The sequence below is a fragment of the Meles meles genome, chromosome 11, assembly GCF_922984935.1.
Source record: "Meles meles chromosome 11, mMelMel3.1 paternal haplotype, whole genome shotgun sequence".
NCBI classification, from domain to species: Eukaryota; Metazoa; Chordata; class Mammalia; order Carnivora; family Mustelidae; genus Meles; species Meles meles.
The window spans coordinates 61,244,331-61,257,720 of NC_060076.1; the positions used below are offsets into that span (position 1 = coordinate 61,244,331).

The 13,390-nt window shown below is 35.1% G+C and overlaps 1 protein-coding gene across 49 annotated transcripts in view; it reads left to right on the forward strand.

The window, feature by feature from the left end:
- The window catches only part of PTPRD (protein tyrosine phosphatase receptor type D), a 2,308,694-nt gene that overhangs the window by 2,164,718 nt on the left and 130,586 nt on the right, over positions 1–13,390 (forward strand). For 23 of the 49 annotated variants that reach the window (XM_046022091.1, XM_046022096.1, XM_046022105.1 and 20 more), the window contains 2 exons: positions 2,915–3,075; positions 9,058–9,072. In XM_046022091.1, coding sequence (XP_045878047.1) covers positions 2,915–3,075; positions 9,058–9,072 — 176 coding nt within the window. The remainder of the gene's footprint in view (positions 1–2,914; positions 3,076–9,057; positions 9,073–13,390) is intronic. The other 26 variants (XM_046022102.1, XM_046022103.1, XM_046022112.1 and 23 more) reach the window with 5 other exon arrangements.

Here is a 13,390-nt window from a genome sequence, read left to right on the forward strand (position 1 = left end):
TTATGGTTTTGTTTTGTTTTCTCTTCATTTTCACATGTCTCTATTTCCTGATTTGGGTTGAAAGTCTGTGGGCTTTGGGAAAATTTCTGCCTAGATTTGTATCTTGGTTGACCAAGATGATTATCTCAAAGACCCTTGATAAAGAATTTCAAATCACAGAGTTTTATTTACTTTTGTCTGCCAAACAGTTTGAGTGTGACCTACAAGATGGAAAGGGGAAAGCATAAACCAAAACAAACAATTATACTTACATAAAGAATCAGGTTTCTTGTTACGCTGAAAAAATAAATAAAATGCAAAACACACACACACACACACACACACACAAAAAGAAAAAAAGAATCAGGTTTCTTGGATATTTAGTGTCTTTGCCAAGTCCTTACACTGTACATATCCTTTTTTTAGCTGCTTCTGAGAAGATTGGAAATGTACTGAATTTTTATCTTTTGACACATTAAGCAAATCTGGAAATGTAGTCAGTCTCTTTCCTAAGTACAGTGGAGAAAGTGGGAAAGAAAATAGAAAACAAACATTTAGAGGGGTATATGCCCTCCAGGTTGACCATTAAGCTTCCTGCACTTAAATTCAGAATATATGCCCTAATTCTTTAAATGTGTATGAAAAAATTAGATATACCTCATATTGCATGGAGAAATGAGAATATTCTCTCATGTCTTGATAAGATCAGCCATTTGAAAAGATGAACATTTTATTTGCTGAAGATTTGCTGGGAACTCATTAAGTGCAAACCTCTGTGCTAGCTGTTTAAGTGTACAAACACAAACAGTATATAAATCCCTACTTTCCTGGAGTTTATAGTTTCATTAAAGAAAATAAGGTGTATGCACACATAAAAAAGGAAAATAAAGTTTGATGAATACCGTTAAAAAAGAAATAAAGGACAACCTGAAATTTTCAAAATATTTTTACCTATATTTTGTGAAATGATTGATTATTTCCAGTTATGGAGTGATCGCTTCACTGGAGGCAGTATTTCAGTGGGGCCTTGGAGATCAGTCAGATTACGGGAGCTAAATGTTGGGGAACTTGTGAGAGAGTTAAAGAGAGAGAATAGAGCATCTAGGGAATAGTAGGGAGAAGCTCACTATGATGGAAAATGTTGTGTGTGATACAGAAGGTTAAAACAAAATCATAGAGGTCCTTAAAATCCATGCTAGAATGTCTATGGCTTATTTAGGAATCACCAGAGAGCCTCCTGACGGTTTTATAGCTACAGTTTAGGATAATAACTCTAGCAGCAGTAGAGACTGTTAGAGGAAAAAAGAAACTCTTGGTATGCTCTGGGTGAGCAAGAACGAGGTCCTGAAGAAAAGTGGTACCCATGAGACTGGGAAGAGGGTAGAGTGACCTGAGGGTCATTGGCAGAATAAAATCAGTAGTTTTTCATTCCTAGGTATTGAGAGGATGAGACAAATTAGCAAGTTGAAAGGAAGGTCTATCTAGGAAGTTGGGAAATGGTACATGCAATTCTTAACTTTCAGGTAGATGTAAGAATCTCTAGCAGTAATTGGAAATGAAGGAAATGAAAGTTTCTGACTTTAGAAACATTAATCAGGAAGTAATCTGCATAGAAGTTGGTAGTTAAAGGTAAGGGTTATCTTGGTGGAGAAGAGAGAAAATGAGTAGCAGAAAATAAAACTTGTGAATTCTGGCACAGGATGGATTTGGAGGTGGTCATGATCAGTTGGCAAGATTAGAATGGGACCAGTTGAATAAAGAAGTAGGAGAATCAGTGGAGGAGTTTCAAATAAGGCTCAATCTAGTAGGGCAAATCTGGAAAAGATATCTGGAAGGGAATGAATAATGACAATTTGATTTAGCAAATGAGAAAGCAGAACGAGTGGTAGTGCTGGAGTGAGAAGAGATGAGGAGCTAGTGGCAGGACAGGTGGGGCAGCACATAGGTGTGGATTGGTCTCTACTGGAGAAAGAAAGTCTAGGACCTCATATGGGGGGGGGGGGGCAAAGTCAAGACAATACTGTACTAAGAGAACCTGAAATGAGACATAGGATGTTATAAAAAAATAATTCATAGTACTCAGTCCATTCCTTGACCAAGTAACTATATATATTTTCCCAAATTCATTTAGGGAAAGTTAACAAATTATGTATTTAAAGTGTACAACATGATAATTTGATGTATAATATACATTGTGGAATGGTTACTGAGATCAAGATCATTAGCCTATCCATCTGCTCACATAGTTAACTCTTTGTGTGTTTGTGTGTATGTGTGCTGAAAAATACTTAAGTCTACTCTCAGCAATTTCTGAATGTATAATACTGTGTTACTAACTATAGTCACCATGCAGTACATTAGATGCTCAGAAGTTCTTATAACTGATGTTTTGTACCCTTTGACCTACATGTCTCCATTTCCCCTTCCCCAAATACTGACATTTTTTCTATAAATATTTACTTTTTAAATTTGTTCTCCTTAACTGGCTGATACTGTCTTTAGGGCTGAAACTATATTATTTCTGTTGATTTTCACATAACATGTAACACCTTGGCACAATGTAAATGCTCATTGAACATTTTGTAAATGGTTAACTGTTTTCATTTACACTTCATAAGACCATTTAATATGTCATATATAGATCCCAAAGAAAATGTGTCTGCGGAGTAATTTATACCATCAAAAATGATTTTATTAGAAAATATTTCACTGTACAAGGAAATTTACATGGCAAGACCTCTTTACCTTTTCCTCCTTCCTCCCTTTTCTCCCACTTCTTCTCTCATCCCTTTCCCTCCCCTCCTTTCTCACTGACATTGTTTCATACATTTAACATCTCATCCACTAAGTTCTGAATTTTTGCTTCCTCTAATGCTATACATATACACGAGAAAACCATTAGTTTATAAGTAACACAGACTCTGTTTTTCCTCAGAAGATGTATGCAACCAGTCCCTACTCTGACCCTGTTGTGTCAATGGATCTGGATCCACAGCCAATCACAGATGAAGAAGAAGGCTTGATCTGGGTTGTAGGTCCTGTCCTTGCGGTGGTCTTTATCATCTGCATTGTCATAGCTATCCTTCTTTATAAAAGGTAGGTTTGCCCAATATTTCTATTGAAGTCTTGGTAATCCTTCTGTGGTCATTAAGTGGTTGCTATGAATGAAGTACTTCAGTGTAGTCTCCACAATCATTGGAAAATGTTTCCATTGGATTAGAATGAAATGTAAAGATTGTGCTGTTTCAAATCCCATTCAAGTGTGGTATAGACTTTCTTGACCAGCATTCATGGATCCTAGACTTGGTTTTATGAGCTACTTTATGCATTAGGAGCACTTTGCATGGCACTTTGCAAGAAATGAGTACATTCATAAGCAGATAATTCCAAACTTGCATCTGAAAGCTTTAGGTGATTAATTGCTCAATTTCAGCATGGTTTTAGAAATGCTATTACAAACTTACACATTTATTCCCATTCCATATGTCTAATGAGTACATGAGCTAAGATTTTTTTTCCTGTAGTTATTTCTCAAAACAGTGAAAATAGCTAAAATTTGAAGATAAAGGAAAGAAAAATGTGAAGAGAATTTTTTTATCTTTCTCTTTCTATAATCTTTATTCCAATTGTGAATTCTATTTGAGTCCAAGAAGGGATATAAGGCACCATTTTCCTTTAAAAAACTAAAACCACAGCCTAAACCTTTATACTCCCAAGTTTTGATCCAATTAGTGTCTTTGACTACAATCAGGATGCAGATAATCCACATGTACCACCATGTTTTCTGATCTTCCACACTTTATCAGTTACATTTCTGCCTTATTTAGAGTAAGCTAGATTTCTCCCCTAGTCCCAGTCAGTTGGAAAGGGTACATTAGTAATTCTTTCCCTCAATCCTTTCTGACTTACAAAATATATGATCTTAAATATATAAAATTATAAAAATTAACATATATAATAAATTCTCTTAAATGTGTAGAATGGGTAAATTCTAAACTATCTCCCTTTATATCACTTTTTTCTTTTCTTCCAATCCAAATTTTATTTTTATGAAACTTTAATCTATGTTCCCATTTTTCTTTGTAGTATGTCATCTTTCAGAATGCTACTGTGAAGATGATCTCTTCCCTCTACTGTGAAATAGCCTCCTCCCCCCCATAACCTTGACTTTCAAAATCAGATGAGAATGTCTTCATTTTGATTCTTACTGACATGCTTCATCTGATAATCTTGTTTTCATTATCTCTTTTTCCTATTTATCTAGCTCTCTTCACCGGGTTTATATTATTTCTATCTATATTCTTTCGTTAAGCATGTTCTTCTTATGTTCCTGAAATAGTCTTTTTTGTTTTAATAACCACTTCTCAACTTAAAAAAAAAATCCTTTAAGACACTTGTCCTTTACAAAACTTTCTCTTAACAGGCTATGTCCCATTTTATTTCAGCGTAAAGAGAGGACTGAAAAAGAAGAAAAATTAAAGAAAGAAGTTCATAGCCATAACCTATTAAATTGCCCCTCCTATTTTAGATTTAGGAAGAAGGAAAAGAAATATCCATCATTATTTTTTCTTTTTCCTGATCACTGTCATCACTCAGTTATCCATACTATAAGATGGCTGAAAAAGCAAGTAATGTAAGGCCAAACTCTCTCTTAGATAATGGTTTCAATCTCCCTATCCCCATATTATATCAGTGTGTATTGAGTTGTCTCTCTTGTGTAAGGAGTAAAGGCAGGAAGCGCAAGGTGCCCACATGCCCCAGAACAATAACAAATCCTGAGTGCGTCCAAGCAGGAGCTGGTATCCTGTGCTGTTTATGTGCTACACTCATGACCAGAAAAGAATATAAAAATAAAAGACTAAAAGTAGAATTATCTTTGTTTTCTGTGATATATATTTAGATGGTCAAATACTGCTGTGGGAGTCAGATCAGAAAGTGCTTGTGGATGGTTACATTTCTAGACCATGGCACATGACATTTTGTGATTTTCCAAAATGAACAAAATAGCTTGTTGTATTTTTTTTTTAAGTTGTTTTTCATTTGGCTATATCTGGCTATTATTAAGTCATGTCACTTTACAGAGATGTGCGTGACATTTGTGAGTTATGTAAATGTGAAGAAATTAGATTATAACCTTGATAATTTTTTTAAAGATTTATAATTTAGTGTTCCTTGCCTCATGTGCATGTACTTGAGGAGAAATTCAACTCGGTTATATATTTTTTCAAATCCTTCAAAAAAAGCATCACATTTAAAGATTTTTATGACTCTGTTAAAATAGAGTTGCATTTTAGTGTGTGCATATGTAAGCATCGTCTAATGCAATTGTTGGGAAATGCACACATCCTCGAATGCTAAGTATATTTAGCCAACCATCTGAAGGCCCATGAAGCGTTTCTGAAATAGAAATGCTTGCTTCAGCAGTAAAGAACATTCCTGACTTGAAATTCAAGTAGACCCAACAATGTCCTTCTTGATTATCATGATGCAGTTCAAGAGGAAATCTTCTCTAGGCAATGAATAGTGTCTTTTATAGCTTAGATTCTGAGCAAAGTTAATTATATAATAAATACTTCATCCCTCTTTTTAAGTGTCTTTCAGTTTATACATAGGTCATCAGTAATGACTCAGAATTGAATATATCATTATTATTATTATTGTTATTAAATATTATTAACTCACCTTATCCTGATAATACCATTTATCACACACACCTGCTTACTAAACTACTTGCCATAGGAGTAGGTCTGGAGCTGTGGATGGGTTATTCATATAAAAAAGCATATTTTATAGATCTGTGTGAGGAGACTGAGACTTATTCCTATTAAGTATATTGATGTGGAACTAGTACACTCTTTTATCTGGCATTATATTTATATGACTTTAGTTTTAATCAAGTAATTTGTAAGCCTATAATACATTGATAATCAGTGACAAAATATCAACTGAAGCTTTTTAAGAACCCTAAAATTCCTGCTGAACCATAAGAAAATTAAAATATATTTGGTAGGTCTTTAGTGTAATGAATTCTCTTGCCCTGTGATTTTTTAAATTTTTTCTCTATATATGATATACACAAGCTTTCAAATTGTAAATCATAGAGATTAGATGGTAGGAAGGATCAGGAAAAACACTGATGAGATAATCAGGAATCAGGGAACCTGAGTCCTAGCTCTGTGACTAGGTAATGAATTGGGGTAGAAAGTCACGTTAACATTCTGGGCCTCAGTTTCCTCGTTTATAAAGTAAGTGGGTAGACTAGATAATTGAACCTTTTTAATAATAATGTTCTTTAGTCTGACAACATGAAAACCTAAATAATAGAATTATTGCTATAAGATTTCTGTTTCCAGTGTATATATGTTTTTAAAATATGACTCCAGGTTGTTCTCCATTTATCCACCCCACAAAAAAGAAAATAAAAGAACCCATAAAACAAATGAACACTTAGATATCCATCTACTGCGTATACTTGTTCCATGTGTAAGGCTTTTTAGTCATTAGTTCTAGCATGGTCCAGGAATTATTTATATAGAAGATATTTTGAAAACAAAACGTTAGCCTGACTTTATGGGAATGCATTTCAAGATGGATGAGAAGTATTTATTATGTACTATGGAAGAAAAGAAAATATGGATTAGGGGTTTGGAAGGATCTAAGGCACTATTTAAACAAAATTAACACCTTTAAAAAGCAATAGTCTAACTTAAATAGATATTGTGGACAGAGTGAATAATTCCCTTCTCCACCTGTAGATGTTCATGTATGAAAGCCATGGGATAGATGGGACGAAAACACAGACTTCAGCTTTTCAAGCTTTCCCCCAGTTCCATCATTAGCCACTCTCTGTGGGCTGTGCCTTACTAGTCTTCTCATTGTGTGTCAACTTTATGCATGTTTTCAAGATGTCATCAAAGAAATAAATACAGACATTTTGAGATGCTACGGAGAAGTATATTGCCATGCCCAACCACACTGGACAATGCTGATTGATTCTGCCTTCTGGCCTTTGAGTAGATCCTTCTATATACCTGAAATGCCTTTCCTCTGACTCCCCATCCTCTTTTCTTGGCTGGCCAACTCTGAAACATCCTTTAGAAGTAATCTAAGATGCCACCTATTAAACAAAAAGTCTTTCTGGGTGCCTCCCTCTTGCCTTGTTCTCTTTACCATTTCAGGCTCCTCTAAGGGTGTTCCCTCATCTATACTCTTCAAAGCACTTTCTGCTTATGGATGTCACAGAACCATCACATTACTGGACTTGCTCATATCCTTGTCTTTCTTGCCCCCACTAAATTGTATGTCAGGGACTCTGTCATTTCCTGTTATCCCTTATGCCTAGTAGATTGCATGGCACAGAGGGATAATGAGTAATCAAATTTATATCAATTGAATAGTATCAACAAAGTCCAAACTCCCTCCCCTCTGCTTGTTTACTCCGTCATACAATACCACCTTCATGTTGACTGGCAAGAGCTATAATAAAACCCTCAGCCTATAATTTAAATTTATAAGCTCCTAAAGCCTTCAAACTTGCACCAAATATATACCCATGTGTGTGATGGGTCTGACATTTCTGTGGAAGGAGTGAATCACACACCAACTATGCATTTGTTCACCAGAATATTCAGCTAAACTGATAATTCACTAAGAAGTTGTCTTCCATGCAAAGAAATAGATTCTCCTACAACTGACTCATTAAAGATCTCCTGGATTAGAAATGAGCAAGCTAGTGATTCCTAGGTGGCTCAGTCAATTAAGCATCCAACTTAATCTCAAATCAGGTTTCGATCTCATGTTCATGAGTTCAAGCCCTGTGTTGGGCTCTATGTTGGGCATGAAGCCTACTTAAAAACAAAAACAAAAACAAAACAACAACAGCAAAAAAAAAAACAAACAAACAAAAAGAGGAACAACTTAGAAACTTATATATAGGATTTTTAAAACCTGGGGCACTAGGTAAATCATTTTAAAATGAAGAATACAAAGAATTAACCAGTGTGTTTGATATCACTTTCATTATTCACTTTGTATGTGTGTGTCTGTACAATTTAAATGTGGATTTTGTATTTTTGAAAGGAGATAGACCTTAAATCCAGATTCTTTAGCCACTCAGGTATATATTTCATTGCCATTAAGGCAGACTTAGTATCTCTATTTTGGATTTGAGAATGCTCCAAATATTTGGCAATTCACCTCACCATGGAGATTACTTAGATTAATTTTTTTCAGGTAAAAGTTTTATTCTCTGCATAAAGAACATAGTTATTTAACAATGCACATATTATCACATGAGCATGAGCTAGATGTGTTCACCGACAGCAGCACCTCTTTGACTAGGAAAATATCTGTCATGTCCGTGGCTGGTAATAAAAGATTTTCAGGATTAGCCCAGCAATATAGATGGGTCATGCTCTGTAGATTTATAGTGATGAGTATTTCTTTTTCCAAAACTGAAAATGTATTTGATCTTTTATTGGAAAAAAGATTTATGATAACCTTACTTGTCAAAAGGAGTTTGGAGAAATTATTTTTGCCACTTTATTACCTCATAGTGTATTCTACCATTGTGCACATTTTTTGTGCAGTTCAACACAATTTGCAGATATTTTATATAAGATTTATATTTCATAAGTAATAACATACCTCTTAATTGAAGGTCTTGTTTTAGATGAACAAATTTCTTATATGGAATTATGTTGTATTCCCATTAAGTACCTTAGTAGTTTCTTCATGGCATGTATTGTAAAAAGCATATTATATCTCTACCATGAAACACTTTCTGGGAAATAATTAATTGTGGCAATATTATGTAGGCTGATGAATAAAAGTGAATGTGACATTAACATACGCACAAAAAATGTTTTAGTTAGTTATGTACCCTCATGTCCTCCATTTAATTCATAATTAGAGACCGTTAAAGTTTTGATACACTGTCATTTCCCAATGTGTGTTAGTTAATGTGTCTCTGCTTGTGAGCAGTGTTTCTTAAATCTTGCTTGTCATAGTTACTCTTGTTACCACTGGCCAACTAACATTTAGCCTTTCTTTTTCTTTTTTTGCTGCATTAAAATGGAGCAGTAAACCTGACAGGTGAGGAATAGAGAACAAACCCCTTTAATGCTCAGTACCAGATACTGGTAGCCTTTGGAAGTATTGAGGGGGTGAGGGTGGAAGTTGGGATATAAAAGTAGAAGATGGACAAAGCCTAGTTTATAAAATATTAAAATGATTGGTATTAAAATGATTCTGGGGGAAATAAATTAGTTTGTCTATATAAAAAGAAATAACAAATTATCCAAATTTAGAAGGTAATGAACCCAGTCTGGATTTTGTTTTAATGAGCATTTGTACGTGTTAATGTGTCTATAGAACAGAAATGTGAGGTGTCCCATAAAACGTTTGTTTTGTTTGTTTGTTTTTACTCAAGACCGATTTTTAAGTTTGATCTGAGGTCACCTCCTAATACAGGAACACTACTGGCATTTTCATATACTGCAAATATTGGTGACTGTGCCTCTGTGAAAACTCTTACATAATTCCAAATTATTTTCCATGTTTTCCAACTCAACTAATAATAGCAGCAGCAGCAATAGTAGTAGTAGTAGTAGTAGTAGTAGCAATAATAATAATAATAATAATAATGATAATAATAATAATAATGGTAAAACTAGCTATCTGTGTGCTTATTGAATGACTAGCCCAATCTAACCTTCTACTTTCTAACATATCTATATATCCAAATGTATATCTATCTATCTATCCCTTCCCCTTTATATTGATAGATACAAATTTCTGATAAAACTTAAACTAACAAAAGGGCCTCAGTGCTCATCTCAATAGTTTTCCTCCCAGTACTGTATTCTAGTAGTTCCCAATGCTTGTTCCCTGGACCAGCAGCAGAAGCAATCAGTACTGCTGGGGAAAGTGAGAGAAATAGAAATTCTTGGACTTCCTACCCAGACCTCATGAATCAGAAACTCTGGGTGTGAGTTCAACAGTCTGCAGTTTAGTAAGCCCTCCCAAGTGATTCCATTGCATGCTAAAGTTTGAGAACCACGGCTCTATTATTTTCCCTAAAATCACTTAACACTGGTCAGCAAGCTACTTTCATTGACAGAAAACTTGGTATTTCTGTAGGGTGTCTTTTTTTAAAATATCAGTAGCTGTCATTAATCTAGCTAAAAACACATGCAAAGTAGGTTTGGTTTTTTGTGTTTTTTTTTGTTTGTTTTTTGTTTTTTTTTTAGTCAAAACAGAACACATTTTGAACCCACTTAATATACTCAGAGCTCTTCCTTCCCATTTAATACTGTCTACATTTTATAACATTATCACTGCCTTCTGGTCCCATTAAGATGAGAGAATTGGCTCTCTTTCTTTTTCAGAACCACTAATTAACATTTATTGAATATCCAAGGTACTAAAAAGAGTTTATAATTTTCTAAATTAAATGATACTTTAATTAATGTATTAGCCTTCAGAATTATCTAAGTCATATGTGGGTAACTTTACAAATGCATATATCTAATGTATACATGAAAGGACTAGAAATTTTCTTCAATACCTTTATTCTTTTTAAAATATATAAATAAATAAAACAATTCAACTTCTAAAGAATTACATTTAACATAGACATCATCTCGAAACCTTCTTCCTCTCTTTTGTACACAAAGAAATTGAGAAGTGTTATAGTTGACTTCCCTAAGAAGATACACACCAGTAGTGGCAGAACGAAGTTACATTCTTAAAAGCATCAGAATCATAAAGTGTTTGAACGGACTTCTTTGAATTTAATAGCAGAGATTTCTGATAAATATATCTGTCTTCCAAAAACCATGGCCCATATGTCTGAATATCTTTGTTTAAGTAAGTGGATTCCCTCCCACTTCATGATGAGATGAGAGCCAGGTGAGAATAAATGACAATAAAAAGGCCCTTAGACCACAGACTAGAATTTTTTTTATATGTGATCCACATCCCAAAACACCACGTTTTTATATTACTAGCAGTTTCCACCATATCTGAAATGTCATGTGACCTTGCATTTCCTTTTCACCCATATAACTCCTACATGTGGTAGATAGTTCTTTTTGCGGGAAATATCCTTACAATAGGACTTTTAATCTTAATAGAAAAAATAAAATAGCAAGGCAAAATTCACATCATTTTAGAGTCACTATATTTGCTTTTATCTCATTGAAAATGAGAATAATGAGACCTCTAAAAACTTAGGAGAAATGTGTGAGTATGTACGTTCATGTTGGGCCTGATTTATTTTATTTTATTTTTTTTGGGGGGGCCTGATTTAAACCACCATATGCCATTTAAGAACTGTATGACCATAAATTCTATTTTTAAAGCTCTTTATCATTATTACCCAATGATGACCAAACTCTTCATCCTGCAGACATTTCTTAGAAATCCTTTCTGTTGGAAAACAACCATTTTAGCACATTTATGTTTAAAAATAATGTGACAAAAGTGTGGGCAGCCAGAATTATCCGTGTTGTGATCACCAGAACTAAACTAAGCAAAACAAAATTTAAACGGCTGGTTTTCTGAGATGGCTAGGATTTTTGGAATCTGAGATCTTGGAGGCCATTGATTTGAACAGATAAAGTGAGGAAGAAGTTAGTTATTAAGTGTCAGGGAACCTCCCCCCACACACATACACACACTTATCACAAGTATAAACTGTAATGTTAATCCCAAGCTCTGGGTTTTGAGATTCATCTGGGCAACAAGATGTGACATTCACCTTCCCTGGCACCAGGAAAACAGACTAAATTTCTTTAGAGAGTATTCTTTTCTGTCCCTTTGTCTCAATATCACTCAGCCTGTCCCCAGTGAAAAAGAAGATAAGGAATATGTCCCACAATACCTGCAGGAGTGACCTAGTTTCCTTGCCCAGAAATTTCTAATCTGGTTCCATAATCCTGCAAAAATGACATTGGAGACACTTTGAGATGGGAAAAAGTCCAGGTAGAATCATTAGGTCTGGCACATCAGTAAAGAAAGGTATCTGTGCCGACTCTTATGGGGAACAACAAACAAACAAACAAACAAGCATAAGAAGGGCCCCTGGTGTTACCTGAAGCAGGAAGACCACGCATATGTTTATTACAGGTGGACTCTCTGACTGGCAGTTGGTGGTGTTTCATTAGACCATTGAGATTCTGTATCTTTGGTGGTAAAGTGAATCTCTGTGAGGAAAATACCCACAGCCTAAGACAGGGGCATTTTCTACTCTGAAACTGGTCACCATGTTCTTTCACATGGTCTTCCAAGCCACTCTTTCTCTTTCTTCTCATATCTTTCTTGCCAGCCCTCAGCTCTGATTTCCCTTCCCTTCTCCTTTTCCACTCCATACACCTGGAACGGCCAGTACCTTTGCCATGCCTCAGATTCACTGCTCACCTCTGATTGGTAGTATAGCTTGGCAGTACATTCTGTCCTCAGGCTATACCTGCCACCTTTAGGTAGAAACAGAAAATCCCAAGACAGGTTAATTCCAGCTTGTGAGAGAGGAAGGTGTCTAACAGGACTCACCCAAGAAAATTCATTCCATCAACGCCGTTTTTGCCGAAGGCACTGCACTTGAGCAAATCAAGTGTGCTTTCCCTTTGCATCAATCTTCCCTTCATCCCCTGGTTAGTTTTATTTTATACAGATGAGCAGAGATGGAAAGAAAGGCTATTTAACAGGAGCCCTCTGGCTAACCATGGAACGACCTGGGTGGCACTGAATGAGATCCCATTGCCACAGCAACGCTAATGAGCTGTGCGACAGTCATGTCAGAAAGAGAAGGGAGTGTTCCTCAACACCACTGTGCCCCTTTCCCCAAAGAAGAATGTCTTTGTTTTGAAGAAGAGAGAGATGCTAGCATTACGACTGCAGCCCAAAGACTGCTGGAATCAGTCTTTGAATAATAAATACAGAATAAAGCACTGCTTAAAAAGGCCTCCATTTCTTCCATTTTTAATCTGGTTTAAACTTAAAGAAAATAGGTAGCACTCTGTGTTTGGGGTTTGAAAAAAATGATTAAGAAATCTTATGGGGGAAAAAAAAACTGAACTTTCTTGCATAGACATTTGTTAATATTACATTATCACACTCTAAACAAAGGTATTTAATAAAACTAGTAGTAATTAAAGCAAAGATGAAATGAATTGTGTAAAGAATTACTTACAACAAGGCACTATTAATGGTTCCTATGCCATGAATAATCACTGGAATTTCACAGTAGGTGAAATTAGTTTTTCTCTGCTCTTTCTGTGATTGACTTTCATTAATGGAATATTAATCACAGCTTAACACCATAAACAGTCAACACTATTTTTTTTTTTTAATTTGGAAGAGAAAGGGGATGTTGGTCTTGCATCGTGTTAATTCTCTTTCCAGGTGTTAG